The sequence below is a fragment of the Neolamprologus multifasciatus genome, chromosome 15 (genome assembly GCF_963576455.1).
Source record: "Neolamprologus multifasciatus chromosome 15, fNeoMul1.2, whole genome shotgun sequence".
Classification (NCBI taxonomy): Eukaryota; Metazoa; Chordata; class Actinopteri; order Cichliformes; family Cichlidae; genus Neolamprologus; species Neolamprologus multifasciatus.
This window is the reverse complement of record NC_140453.1, coordinates 12,685,121-12,700,674: the sequence shown is the minus strand read 5'-3', so window position 1 is coordinate 12,700,674 and position 15,554 is coordinate 12,685,121. Positions and strand designations below refer to the sequence as shown.

Below are 15,554 nucleotides of genomic sequence, written 5' to 3'. Positions count from 1 at the left end.
CACCCCACAAATCATGAGTGTTGCGTCTGATGTGCACCTGCGCTCTGAATGTGGGCACTTGCTCCCCTCTCCTGGAGAAGTCCTTGTAGCCATAAGTGGGGTCCTCAAAGTGGCGCGAGATGTCTCTCGGGGGGGCTGACTCCTCGTCCTCTGATGTGACCACCAGCATGCTCTCCGTCTTCTCCCTCTCGAAGCGGGTTGCCATCTCCTCCTGGCTGGCTTCCTCGTCGTCGCGGCACTCCTGCAGCTGCTTCATCCTCTCCATCAGCACCTCCACCTCACCGCACATGTCCTTTAAGAATGCATAGTTGGGGTTAACCTCTGAAGTGTTATCACCATTTATCCCTCTGCACAAACACTGCAGTCGCCTACCTGATTGCCGAGCAAATCGTCATGGTGATTAGCGTGACCATTGCCATTGGCTATATCGCACACGCAGTACTGGCTAAGGGAAGGGGGTCTGAACGTGTGCCCACCGTCGCAGTGGATCTCGGGTGTGATGCCACAGCCAAAAGTGAATGAGGCGAGGGAATGGTAGTGTGTGAGCAGGACCACGGCGTGGATTAGCTCCGCCAGAGACCAGCTGTGCTCCTCAGCCTTCAGAAGACCCTGAGAAGGGGAGGGAGGGGGAAATATGTAAGTGATGAAAGCCAAATAATGACTTCAATATCGCTGACCTTTCAAGCAAGAAGTGGAAAATATGTTTTCATCCTTCAGTTTCAAATTAAAGCCTCTCTCCCATCACGCTCGATCTGCTCTCCTCTCTCGGTCACTACACCTCTACTGCTAAAACCCTCTAGTCTGTCCAAATCCTACAGCTGCAGCTATACTCTAGCCTCCACCCATGATCTCAGCTGGTTACATCAGACTTTTCACATCCACCCCTGCAGACCCTGCCTGTCTTCTCACCTCAATGTGTTCCTTGGTGAGAAGCCACGGTCGGTGGGCCAGGATTTTGTTGAGTTCTCCGAGCTGCTGCAGCTTCTGCGGGGCTTCAAAGAGGCCGTTCAACCACTTGGGATCTCCCCCGACCTGAAGGAAGTCGTTGACGTGCAGGTTGACTAAGTAGGAACACTGGTGTCTGGCTGCTGCCTGCAAGACATGCAAAAAAGCAAGATTTACGACTTCGCACAGAGAGGAAGTCGACCTGGTTTTATTCTGAGAACGTCAGAGGCTGAACCTGGCCATACCATGATGCCAATGTAGTGTCGGTAGTGCAAAGGCAGGGGTCCGTCCATCTGCAGCAGGTAGTGCTGCGTCCGGAGAAAACTCTCCAGGTACTGTGGATGGAAACCCATCACGAGGGAAATGTTATCCAGGCGGCCGAGGGCTGCAAACGCATCCTCAAATATCGATTGAGTCCTGGAGTCCACTTTACTGATTTGGAGGATCTAGTCAAAGAGGACATAAATAAATCAGCTGATTCTTCTCTTAATTTCATATATGAGGTCTGAAGTGAGGTTACAGTCCGTCTCATACCTCTTTTTCAGGGATAAATCTGCTTGGTCCGTTACCCAGAGGTCTTGGGATCCGTATTCCCAAGTCCTGCAAAACAAGAGAGGGAGAGAGAAACACACAAGGCTTTTAAATCTCAACGCAAAACAGAGCAGATAAACTTCCAGTACCGAGCACCACTTCTCACTTTTGTAGTCACCATTTTTTAACCCCAGCAGTGTGAGAACCCAGAGTGACTTTCTTTAAATGTTTGACACCAGTAAACCTGCAGAGAAATAGTTTAATATCCGAGTTCAGACTATGGATGCTTCTCGCAACTATTGTCAGTGTCAGTAACAGAATTTACGCTTAAAAGCAAAAAATAAATTGACCCCAATTCACCTTTGATGGGATACCCAACACACAAAGCGCGTCGGTCTGCTCGGATTCAAAGTTAAAAACACAATAGAAACCCTTGCACTGCCTCCTTTATGCCCTGTAACTTTCCGCTGCTTGCCGAGACATGTCTAGCAGCGGACACCGTCCCGCAGCGCACAATGAAGCCAATGAATGAATGACCACTAATTGTACATTAATCGGCAGTGACACTCGTTTTAAAACACGTCAAACTCACAGGTCGACTTCCAGAAACTCAAAATGAGCAAAGAAACCAAACTCCACGGAGGGTTTCTTAGTTCAGATGATCTATAACTCCCGAGTCGTAAACAAGCCCGGACAAAAGGCTGCACTGCAGCTCGTTAAAGAGGAAAACGTCGCTTTTAAACAAAAAATTAAACGCCACATAAGCTAGAGAAATCCCGGCTTAGATCATCGGCGCAGGCTCACCGACAGCTGCCTTTTCTCTTTTTTTCTGTTTCTACCCCCCTCTCGTCTTTCTCTTACCTTCTTGCCCAGCCGCTCACAATGGGTGCATATCTTGAACAAGCCTGTCACCGCAAACGAATGATTTTCCACGTTTTCTGCCGGTGCGACCGCGTGCCTCATCTCGCGTTCTCGCTGCACCTGTGTCGTTTCAGCGGCGTAAAAAAGGCGAAAACATGTAATCTTGATGCCTGTCGCCTCCTCTCTTTGTTCCTCCGGGCACTGGGCACAGCGCTCGGCAGTCAGCTGTTGCAGCAGAATGCGCTCCTCTCTCGCTCATACATTCGGTAAATAAGTCGGGGCTCGCGTGATCGACGCGCTCGGCAACCAATCGCATGAGGAAAACAGCCTCCGGCCAGCCAATGATAAATTTGCAGGGCGGGGTTAAAGCGCGAAGAGGAGGAGGAGGGGAGCGGGTGAGCTGAGAGACGCCCCCCTCTAAGAAAACATCATCAGTTCTCTCTTTTTCTTTTGTTCCCTGCTGCCAATAATTATGATTGCATTTACTGTCATGTATTAAGCTCTGTGTGCCGACTGATACATGCAATCAGTACAGGATGGCTTGAGGCTGAAATCAATACCACCCTGTCGCGCTTATCACATTGCAGGAATGCTTAAAATAATTCTTGCTGACAAAAATGGAGCTTGAACATGGAGTCTGCGTGGGTTAATCTGGGAGTTTATCTGTGCATTCAGGGAAAACAACAACCACTCAAAGCTCAAAGCTCCAGCATGCACCACCACCTTCCCCATTGGCTTGTTGCTGTACTGGAGGACAGGGGGGGTGTAAGCTGAGCCCCCAGCTCGCCTTGAGTAGTGGAAACAGAAAAAGTAGAGGTCCACTGTGCAAAGATCATCGAGATGGATCGGTGCAGGACCTGCTGCAACAACAGCCCTTCAGTTGGTGGTTTTCCACCGCAGCCTATCACACCACAGAGGCTGCCACTTCTCCACCAATCAGGCTGACCGAAGGAGTTCTTTTTTTTTTTTAAAAGCCAGGAGGAAGCAAAGATAAGAAAGGCAGCTCTCTTATGGCTTTGTTTATCCCAGCCGACAATAACACATTCAGTAGAACGGCATATAACTGGTTTATCACATCGCAGTGGTTCACAAAGTCAATGATTACTCAGAGGGATATCACATGAGACGATCAGGAAAACAACTGTGCGCGATGCAAACTTTATATTTATACATCTGATTTCATTCACACAGGTTATTTTTATTTTGTTTTAGGTGCAAGATACAGGGCATTTATATGTGAAAATCTTTATGAACAAGAGGTAGATGGTTCAGCAGCACATGCGAGTCAAATGTTGTTTCTTCTGGACTGCCAGCAACCACATTACAAAAGCACTAACGCATCCACAAAGTGGCTGCAAAGACACACAGACAGACACACGATATTTCAAGATAACATGTTTCCCAAAGCAAATGGAGCTTTTCCTTTAAGAGATTTCACAAAAACTCTTTTCATGGGGAGAAAAGTTCAACAGTGTGCTTTAAGTTTTAAGAATCCATAGAGTTTGACAAACTTTGTCCTGAAATTGGGTAATCTTTACTGCAACAAGTCATGATTAAATCAGCATTTGGACCGACTCTGGAGGAAGAGCTAATAAAAAAAAAACAAGCTAAATTTAGAAAACGATGAGTAAAAAGAGGAAGTCAAGAAAAAGCAAGTCTGACCCTGCATTCGCCAATCAAGAGCCTGCCCTGCCAGTTTGTCAACCCACTGCAAGTCCCCAGTGTCGATAACGCGATAGTACGATGTTCAGCAGGTTCATTGTGTGTATCCCGCACCGCCTTCTCCTTCCTCCACCTTCATCACCAACACTACCCACTGCCACCACTAACACCACCTCTGCCAGTCCCTCTCCTGATGCCACAGGGTGGGGTGCAGGGCAGCAGTAAACATGTTCCCAGGGCTGGAGTCAGCACTCCCAGGGCTGCCGGGAGCCCCATGGCTCAGCAAAGCTGCAGAAGAGGCTTGTCAGCGTTTGGGCTGACGACACACCAAACCTTTTCACATAAAAGCGCTTAGGCGCGGGGGTCTGGCCTCGCAGACAAGGCCAAACACTATTGTCAGAGTCCACGCACCGATTACGCAGTAGGCTTTACTGTACTCACATTTAGGGGGGAGGGAGAGTCTCTGTGATTCAGGGAATACTGTACATGCCCCTACCTTGATTAAGGCTATGATTTCTTTGGGTGATAACAAGCTTTATGTTGGTTTTTTTTAGTCAGTACACAGTCTTGAATTACATAAACAACACACATGCTTTTTAACACTGAGCAGACTCTTCTGAACCGCTAAACCTTGTGTGTTTCCTCATTTGTCTTGGGTGTTGACACAATTTAACAAAACCTAACTGAACTGCTCACCTCAATATGTGGCGCCTCTAAGACTTTGTACATTCCCGTGTATCTTCTGAAGCTGATTCAGAACACAGTGTGACAACTAAAAAACCACACTGCAGGTGTCTCGGGGGAGTGTGAGGACCTACATCTTTAAGCATCTCAGTTATTGGTTTGATGTCAGCGACAATGACGTTGATTTGCACGCTTTGTTCTTAAATGGCTCACTGCTGCAAGAGAAATAAGGCCACACATCCAATGAACGCTTTAAATTAAACTGAAAGGATTACTAGCTGTTACTGGGCGATTAGCAAGTGACCTTTGAGATTTGGGATGGCCGCTGACCCACTCTGAAGATGTCACTGTGTGTGTGTGATTGGATCAGGGTTAAGAGAACACTGGAAAGATTAGTTATAACGAAGGGAAAGACTTCTGCAAACAACAGGAATCATCTCATATTTGTTTCAGATACTTATCTGCTTGAGGAAGGGCCTGAACAATGGACAGACTTCCACTAGTTACACTAATGGTAATAAAAAATATTTCAATGAACTTTCATAGTTAAGGGAGGGGAATTTTTTTTTTTTTAAAGCTACTTTGGACCACACAATGACACCTAAAGGTAGCAAGAAAAGAGGTGAGTAAAAAAAAAAGAAAAAAAAGAAATGTAAACAAATTCAGGTCAGCATGAGCGATTAGAAATCCGAACACCAAATAAAACCCTGGTTAGCCGCTGGGTCTAAAATGTCACGCAGTCACTCGCCACTAGCAGATGGCACAGAGTTAAACCAGCATGGTTTTACCCAATACAATATTTCTATGTGGGCTGAGTTACAGGCTTAGAACCACACTTGGCCAATACGCAACCACATGCAGTACAGCCATGTGAAACTTAACCTGTGAGGGAAAAAAAGGCAGCTTGATGCCAGGACCGCTAGTCTTAGCCACGTTCAGCAAACCCCTGTGGCATTGTAAACATGCAATGTGTCTCGCACACTTTGGTGGAATTTGTCCTTTACATTCTCGATTTCACTGTTTTCTGAATGTTTTCTTACTCTTGGACCAGTCGATTATGGTCAACAACAATACCCAGTTAGGTTGCAGCATTTAACTTTTACCCCTTGAAATCCCCACCACTTTTTCCCCATAAAGTTGTCAAAGTGTGCCAAAAAATATCCCCCACACCAATACACCAGCAGCAGCACCCTGAACTATTAATACAAGGCAGAATGGATCTATCCTGTCTCGCTTATGCTAAATTCTAACCGTACTATCTGAATGTTTCTGCAAAAATCAAGACCCATCAGATCAGGCAGCTATTGTCTATCTTCTATTTTGGTGACTCCATGTCAATTGTAGCTTCGGTTTCCCGTTCTTAGCTGACACACTCAGTGTGGTCTTCTGCTGCTGTAGCCCCTTTGCTTCAAGGTTCAATGCGCAGTTAGAAATGCTCTTCTGCATACCTTGTTAGTAACACATGGTTATTTCAATTACTACTGCCTTCCCAGCCTCCAAAGCATTCTAGTTATTCTCGTGACATCAACAACACAGTTGTGCACAGAGAACTTTCACTGACTGACTATGTTCTCTTTTTCAGTCCATTCTCTTTAAACCTTAGAGGTGGATGTGCAGAAAAATCAAAGTAGATCAGTTCATGAAATATTTAGACCAGCTTTAAATCACCTTTAGTAATTTTGCTTTTACTAACATTTTCATGATATCCCTTTTTTGTGGCCAGAGGCTGTTAATCAGAGGGTTACATAAGCTTCCTTTAATGCATGAAACGGGGGCCATCAAAGCTTGTGTGCTTTGTGCATGGGAGCATCAGCTTACACATTTAAGAGAAGGAAGCAAAAGGCTAAAAGTGTCGAAGGAATGTATCGAGCCTGTGAAAAAAAGTGGATTATGTTCCACAAAGTTATTTAAATGCTTTTTGAGTCCATTATGCCTCAAAAACAAAACTAAATACAAATGTTTTACAGCTACTTCAACCATACAAAGTGCACTGAAGCATAAAAGAGCACAGAAAAAGGTGTAAAGTTCAATGACACGGAAGAGGTCAAGGTTTTAAACTGTGATGGCTGTAGAATAGAGTTCACATTTATTAGTTTAAAAGAATGGCAGCTGCTTTCTCAAATGCTCAGAAAGAGCAGCTGTTTTTCCCTTTTACGAGCACCCGGAAGAATTAACAACAGACTTAAACCAATAAAGAGGTTGATAAAAAGTTCATAAGAATTAAAAACAGAGAGGAAGCGACGCCGGGTGTAAATTCTGCACGTGTGTCTTTCAGCGTTGCGGCTGCCGTGTTTTCTCATGCAGTGAGAAGCGAGGGAACCGCAGAAACTGTGGGGATGTTCAACAAGTGGCAGAAGTCCACCAGACCAGTTCTAACCTGACCTATCAGTGCACAGAGGAGAGAAAGCGGAAAACTCTCAAACACTGACATAAGCCTAGCAACAGGCTTTCACCAATCACAGGGCAGAACAACAGTTTCAGGAACCAATCTTCTCTGCACTCTCTCTCTGCTTCTCTTGTTTCTCTGAAAAAAAAAGGAGAGAGAGAGAGAGAGAGAGAGAGAGAGAGAGAGAGAGAGAGAGAGAGAGAGAGAGAGAGAGAAAGTTCTGCCGAGGTATGAAGTCCTAATCTGGTCTGCTTCACAGAAAACTATTTGGTTTTCTCGTGTATTTGCAAAGTTGTAATTTCTGTCTGTTTGAGTTTCTCTGATAAAAAGTGGCAAAACAAAATGTCTAAAAAGCCTCACACAAAAACCACATGTTTCAAATTAGCCCTGAGGCTCACAACAGCAGCCCTCCTCTCTGAAAAACAACTACAGAAGTTTTTCCATGTAAACACGTCCCTTTGAAAAGCCATGAAACTTGTTTTTAACAGTAAAGGAGAAAAATCGATACCTTTATATACCAAGTTTGGGCACATGCAGACTTTGTGTTAACGTTGTACATAGATAAACAGGATATTCCTCGTCCCCACTCTTCAAACACAGCTCTAGGGTTACGCCTGTTCATCTTGATGAGCAAAGGGTTACCTGTCCCGCAGGCTTACAGAACTCATGCTAAGTTATCAGAAAGTCTTGATCATAAGCTTCAGAGTCAGCCGTGAGAGCTGATGTTATGTAGTTCAACCATAATTCTCTCTTTGTGTAAAGACTTGTGAGTAAAAGTTGAATCTTTGCGGGAATTAACCGGATCAGAGTAGCCTTTTGGTTCTTTCAGCCACTCCCGGTCCCTTTTCATTCTCCTTTTTTCCCCCTGATCTGTGTATGTTCTGGCAGGCTATCAGAGTGGAGTGGTCTCGCCAAGCGCCTTCTTTCCTGAGAGGAGAGGAGAGGCGTGCCCCCCCCCCCCCCCCCACTCCAAGACCAGCAGCTCCTGGTCCAGCACACAGCAACACTGGGAGGAAGCAACGTTCCCTGGATTCCATGAAACGCAGAGGAACTGCAGAGGCCTTAGGGAGCACACGGAAAAAAGAAAAACGAAGGGGAAAGAGGTATCTGGGAGTAAAAGTAACCTTTCTTTTATGGCTTTGTAATGCCAGGCATAAACATGCACAAGCACAAATCCCTATGTACAGTGGTCAACAATCCAGGGGAAGAGGTGTTGGCCTGCAACCCATGTGCACGTGAGGAAGAGTGAGTTCCCGGGGATGTTATTTTAACAGGGAGAGGGCAGCTGTCATAATACAACAGGCTCCAAGCGAAAAAGATCCCACAGAAAAACACAGAATACCAAACCCTCCCCTGCTATCTTTAGCATGATAATGACAAAGCCGCCACAAATCAGTAGAAACTTCATATTTTTGCCTCTCTCTCCATTTCTATAATAAAAATCTCAAATGCCCTTTCACATCAATAGGCTTGTTGATGGGGAGTCAAGAGATAACACTGCAAGTCCAAAGGGCTTTACAAAGTGTGGTAGTGAGTGTGTCTGCAAAATTAAAGGCAAACTTACTTCTAGTACTTATGTTACCTAAAGACTAACAGATGGGGCTAACATGGCTAATCTTATATTTACATCAGGACTCCAACAACCCATCAGAAGACAGCACCTCTGGTTTTAATAGTGCTATGTGCCTGCTTGCATGCACAGCTGTTTTTTCCTCTCTCTTTCTCTGTCTGACAAGACCTTGGTTTTGCTGACTGAGCAAGAAATGACTCATCTTACTGGGAAAGCAGCCAAAAAGGTGTTGATCGTCACCCTGTAATCCCTGACAGGCATTGTAAACGGCGAACAAAAGTCCCGACCCTTCGCCTGTTTCTGTGGGATAGTCACTCCCCAAAAAAATAAAAAGAAAGCAATATCTTCTTTGGACCTACTCCTGTTATAATGTGAGCCACTGAATCAAAGACAACAAAACTTGACAAGTTGGTAAAAAAGAAAAAACTGTTATCACCACCTTGCTCATATAAAACCTGGTGAACTCTTACTTAGATTAAGAAGTGCTGTTGGTTATGAGAGGGGCGACCACGGTTAAGTACACCGGTTCAGACACTAATAAAAGTCTGATGTAATAGATCACAGTGGCTACAGCAAAGATTAGAAATGATTGCACTCTGCATTAATCTGCCTCTTCCTTTCACTGCTTTCACTTCTGCCCCTTTCTTTTTCCACCACCTCTCAATCTGTTGCCTTCACCAGGATGTATTTTGATTGCGGCGTTGAAGAGAGGGATGTGATACTGCTGCTCTTTAAGGGTGGAGGAAGTGATATGGCCTAATCGTTACCCTCGAACTGTTTTGGCCGTGTCTTATTACTTCATAAATAGGCAATGAGCTCTGGTACTGAATCGCAGAACAAAACGGCCAGCAGGACATTGAGTGCGACGTCACGGCGATTGCCATATCAACGTTTAATTGTTTATGAAATGTCAGTTTGATTGGTTGGAAACTCAATCACCTTGGCACCCGTCCTTTTCTGCTGTCGTCACTGACTCAGCATTTCCATTCATTGTAGAGATTATTTTGTGCAGCTGATGGTTGGGCTTGTGAATTCAGATTAAAATAGCATTTATTTCATAATTTCACTTCTTTTGTACATGTAGATTTGTTTTTGAGGCTGATTTACTCCATACTGAATTCACTTTTACATAAAGTTTAACACAGAGCAGCTGAAGTTTTGTGTATTAAGTTATAATAAACTGTTAATTAGTTATTGTTTCTACACCTGTTGAGCCTTTACTTCACACACAAACGTCACACTGCTCTCAGTGACAACCACGAGCATCATCTTGCTCTTGGTTGAAATTGACTTGATCAACAGGCTTTTAAATGTTTCCATCTGACATTATTTTAACCTTCTCGAGGGTACATAGCAACCAGGTGATGCTAATCAAATCCACTTTACTAACCGATCATCGAGAAGTGTCTATAAAAAGCAGGCACTTTGGCAGTTTGCTGGTCTGGAGAATTTAGGCGGGTGTTAGCAAAATGCTGAAGTCTTCCGAGAAGTGGACGTCCCAGCAAATTTATTCCAAGGTCAGACCATGCAATGATCAAAGAAACTCCAAAAAACCTCAAGAGCTACATCTCAGTGCTTACAAACCTCAGTCATAACAGTCCAATCAGAAAAAGACTGAACAAATATGGCTTGTTTAAAAGGGTCACCAGGAGAAAGCTTCTTCTCTCTAAAAGGAACATGGCAGGTTTCAAAGTTTAACCTAAACAAACCAGAAGATTTCTGGAACAGCGTCCTTTAGACAGACTACACCAAAGTGGAGATGTTTGCCCATAACACAGTAGCACGTGTGGGGGGGGGATAAAAAACAAAACAAAACACAGGATATCAGCACAAACACCTTGTGCCAGCTGTCGAGCATAGTGGTTGTTTTGCTGTTACAGGACCTGGGCTGGGTAGTTATGAGTTGGCCATGAACTCCTCTGTATACCAAATTACACTAGAGTCAAATGTGAGGCCATCTGCACATAAACAATGCTCACAAAGCTCAATGAGCCAAAGCAACGCTATAAGAAGTGGGCCGGAGGTTTTCCATAGTAATGTTCCAGACGGATAAAGTCATACAGAAAATGATCACTTCGAGTTATTGCTACATAAGGTGGTCCTACAAGATACTGAATCATGGGGTGTACTTAAGTTTTCACAGCACTGCACACGAGTCCTGTGAAACCTCTCTTTTTCACATGACTCTACTTAAAAGACCGAGGCTGAAACTGAATGTTTCAAGCAAACACACCAGCATCCACATCACATGATCCAAGTAGAACAAAAAAACTGAGTTCTTGTGTTTTGTCGTGCAGAATAAAGCCAGTAAGGTTGAGTATTAAAAGTCTGGCAGGGAGTGAATCTGGACTTTTTTAGATGCAAAAGGCAAATGAAATGAATGTGATTAAAGGCAAAACAAAACAAAACAAAACAAAAGAATATATATATTGTTTTTTTTGTTAAGTGGGATGCAGCATCATAGATGTTTTACCACAATTATGTAGTTTCAAATAAAAACTGGAAATTGATTGAAAATTATGCTAAATATTTGCATCATTTTCTTTTCCAAGAACTAACTGAGGCAGTCAAAGGTCAACAGAAGGAGCCTGGATGAGTAGAGTTTGCCAACACATCCCTTTGTTTTCACTTCCCTTCACCTTTGATCCTCTCAGTTGTCCCTTACTTTTTGCACAACAGGTTTGACTCCAAACAGGGGGTCTGAGAGGAAGCGCACAAAATACACACACAGTGAAGCCAGCAGACATCATGTGTACAAACATGAGAGAAAAGTGATAGTATAAATAAGCAATCATAGGACGTGTTCTCTCCATCATACGTGTTCATTTCCAAGGACTTAAACCGGAGAGTTCCTCAAACATGAAAACTTAAGCACATGATGTGAGATCATGAGTCTGTAGCTTCTGAAACAATGTGAAAAAATTAGCAGGAAATGCTTACAGAAGCACATTTATTTTCTGGGCTGAAATATCTTCATACATCCCACTGCTTGCATAAAACACTGCCTACTTAGGCATGCAAGTGTCTTAGTCAAAGTTGAATTAAATCCTAACATGTATTTCAAATAAAGTAGAGTACAGCAACTTTTGCACCCTACAAATTAAATCTTTTTACTTCCATGCCTTTCAGCAGACATTTACAAATTGCTTGCAGCTTTTGTAGTTTTGCTTGACTCGAGGGGACAAAGCTTTTCAGTCTGTAGCACCAAGACTCTGGACCAGTTTACCACTCCAGCTCCATTTGGCTGGCTTTTTAAAACAGTTAAAAGCCTTTTCTGTTTAATCAGGCCTCCTGCTGACATTTTGTTTTTTTGTTTGTTTGGGATTTTTTTTAAATTCTGCTTTAACAAGATTCTCTGTTGATATTGCATTTTAACTGTTGCTCGGCACTTTGCAGCTGTTAAGTCTGTGAAAAGCACTATCTAAACTTATTTAGTCAAAAGCTACATTTCTTTTATCCCAAATCTTCTATACCTGCTCTTTAGCTTTCCTTAAAAATAAACTGGGTTAATGTGTAGGGTTTACATGAGTTTGCTCTTGGCATTTACAAACTCTCTGTGGACCTCATGAACCCTCACAGAAGTGTGCCTGCATTGTGTGTGTGCGCGTGTGCGGTCCTCTGTCTCATGCCACAGGTAGCATTGGACATATTTGCTCTGTGGTTAATCAATTACAGGCCCTTGGAGCCGAGAAAAGGACAAAGCAATGGCAGAAAATCTATCATATCATTCCCCTCGTGGTCTCAAGACTGATTCAAATATCTCTCCAACTTTAAAGAGTTACATGAATTAAGATAAGGTGGCTCCTCTCCAGTGTAGCATGCACCAATTGCGTTACTGTGCTGATGAGAAACATGAGTCACTCTGTGAACACATGAACAACTCATTTAAAAAACAAAAAAAGGTTTCACTTAAAAAAAAAAAGGGAAAAAAAGTGAATACTTTTTGTTTTAGTGCCACAAAAAACAAGCATCCGGTTAACCTGCTGGCTGTTATTGTGCAGTTACTGGTCTTACATAAGCCAAACAGGTAGATGCCGTTGAGCCAAAAGTGAGGTTGGGCACTACTCCCACTCATTAGACTAGGACTAACTAACATAATAGAACACTATAGTGGTTTATTTATCCTGCACAGCTAAAGTCCTGCTTTAGCAGAACTCAGTAAACAATGATGGGATAATGAGAGAAGATGAAATACAAAGAGAAGGCAAATGTTTTCTTAATCTTAGTCTCGAGCTTTCAAACCGTTTTCCTGCTTCACGGTCAAATGTCACATCAGTGCATTTTTGACTAAACAAATGCAGTGTGTAGGGAAAACCCTATGTGTATGGAAAGCTATTAAAGTTAAAATGCAAATGCATAATAGCATAAAGGGCTGAAAAAATATTTAGCCTTTATAAACGGCATCGCTCATCTGTGATGATTGGACGTGGGGTTAACGGGGGCATTCGGAATTAAAGAAAAGACAGGAGGTGGAAAGAGCGAAGAGAGAGGAGTGAGGGAGTGGGTTATTTGACCAGCGTTTGGCAACAAAGCGCCTCGTACATTATCGTGGGTAAGTAAACACCCTGCACCGTCTGGAGTGACATCATTGTCCCAGAGAATCAATAACCAGCCACTTCCTGTGCAGCGGGGAAAATCGATGACTCTGTACACTAGATTACCTATCTTTGCCCACTCACCTGAGGAGACACACACACACACAAACTGAACACACACAGTGATGCAGCTCACATACATAGGCACCATTAACAGAAACCACTGTCATAGTTTTCACCAAAGGGAACGGTCTTTGTGCGGCTTCAGTGCAAAGTCAGCCCATTATGGGATTAGTGGCAGCCACAGCACGGTGTAAGCCTACTGTTGGAAGTCTAAAGGGGATAATAGCTCTGCCAAATCAGATTTCTATCAGGTTTCCCCACACAATCACACAGCACACACATACTCCTAAAAAACCCAGAGTAGCATGGCTCATTCCCAATCCGCAAGATCTTCTTGCTATGCTCAGGAGTATTTGTCAGCTTCTATTCTTGCTCCATGCTCCTTCTTTTTTTTGTGATCTAATATACAGTGTCTCATTATGCAATAAAGGCTAAATTCAGGGTTAAAATGTAATAAAAATGAATAAGTAGAGCTTAACAGCATTTTGAGCCACACAGGCATTTGGCATTGCTCAACGGTCGCTCATAAATTTTGTCACTCACAAACTAATGTCTGGTATGTGGTTGGAGCTTTAAGACCCACTGACTGAACTGTAGCTGAATGTGTTCAGCTAAGCAGAAAAAAAGTAATCTCCCCAGGCTTGTTTTTCTCAATAAATGTCTGGGAGGAAAAGTTCAGTATCATGAGGGCTCTCGGATTTCCAAGGGGAGCAGCGGAAGAGCAGGCAGATTACTGACAGGAGGGAATGGGAGGGATAATGAGTAACTGAGCTTAGTTCAGTCACTCCATTACCTGTTTGTGCATAGACGAGAGATGCAGCTTGTGCAACAGGAAGGAGAGAAAAAAAGAGATGTGACAAAAATGGAAACAGGGTGAGAAGAATAACAACACTAACGCTGTCAAATCACACTGACTAAATACAGCCTGAGAAAAACGTGTGATCTGAAAAGTTAAAAACAGGCTCTCGGTCTCGATTTCAAACTCAAACAAACGAAAAACACACTATGTTAACTGCCCGAGGTGACTAAGAGAAAGATGTGTATTCTTTCCTCCCTTTACACCACAGATTGGGTTTCATTATCAAAGAAACAACTACATTTCTGTCATCTTGGGAATGACATGTGTGGTTAGCCACTGCAATTTTGGTTTGGAGTTGTTGTAAGAAAACACAAGCAGCGTGTTAACCTGATGAGCTACTCTCATCTTTGCGGCGTGGGCTCACCTGGGGCGCCGTCTGTCTGCGTCCTGCCGAGGCTCCAAATGCTGCGTTACATCAGCATGGACTGAGATGGGCTCATGAGCAAAGACGGTCATTAAGTAGGCATAGATTAGATTCATATTCTGTGGCTTCTACTGTAAACAAAGATAAGTCTGTTTTAAATCACTGTCATAGTGACAAAAAAGCTTTTATTGCTCTGTGTTTAATCAAGCATAGGTGCACTTAAATACGCTAGTTGTGGTTTAAAGGCATTATTCAGTGTTATGTGTGCTTATTTGTTTTCATGCCAAAGGGTACCTGGGAAGATTGATCCTACTCTACTCATATCTGTTCCTGTTTTTCACTACAACCAGGAGACATTTAGTGAAAAAAATTAACCAAATAAGTGTACTAACATGAACTATTCCCTCAAAAGTGTGTCAGCTTTTTTCTGTTGTTTTTTTATATTTATTCCTGAGAAATGCACTGCAGCACAGACTACTTAGAGACAAAGATGCAACTAAAATTTAAAAACAAAAAACTTTGATAACCTGAGCCATCGTCAAAGTGATGTGTAATCAGAAATGCTCTTCTGCATACCTGTGCTGTTAATTGATGATTGTGTTACTGTTGCCTTCCTGGCCTTACAAGAATTTCGGTCGTTCTCCTCTGACCTCTGGCATCAACAAAATATTTTCTCTCAGAGAACTGCCGCTCGCTGGATATTTTCTCTTTTTCGGACAAGTCTCTGTAAACCCTAGAGATGGTTGTGGAGGAAAATCCAAGTAAATCAGCGTGTGTCATTCCAAGTCAGTGCCATCAATCCCCAAGTGACTATAAACTCAACAACCACCTTGAGTTTATAGTCACTTATATATATATATATATATATATCACATTTCTTCCTACTTTTGATGCTCTGTTAGAATATCAACAGGCTATGTCTATATGCTTAAATAAACTCCGAGTTGCTCCCATGTGATTGGCTGATATCCCATTGGGGAGCAGAATTGGTCCATCCAATATCTTACACTTAATTAAAGTTGTGTTGTGGTGGG

General features: G+C 43.2%; 1 protein-coding gene across 2 annotated transcripts in view; it reads right to left on the bottom strand.

Moving 5' to 3' along the window:
• Positions 1-15,554, bottom strand: part of sesn1 (sestrin 1) — a 61,512-nt gene that overhangs the window by 3,448 nt on the left and 42,510 nt on the right. The window contains exons 1-6 of one of the 2 annotated variants that reach the window (XM_085134162.1): positions 2,338-2,604; positions 1,480-1,545; positions 1,191-1,391; positions 910-1,092; positions 373-609; positions 38-292 (exon numbers count right to left, since the gene is read on the bottom strand). In XM_085134162.1, coding sequence (XP_084990288.1) covers positions 38-292; positions 373-609; positions 910-1,092; positions 1,191-1,391; positions 1,480-1,545; positions 2,338-2,439 — 1,044 coding nt within the window. In that variant the 5' untranslated portion in view covers positions 2,440-2,604. Of the gene's footprint in view, positions 1-37; positions 293-372; positions 610-909; positions 1,093-1,190; positions 1,392-1,479; positions 1,546-2,337; positions 2,605-15,554 lie in introns of those variants that run through there. The other variant, XM_085134161.1, reaches the window with a different exon arrangement.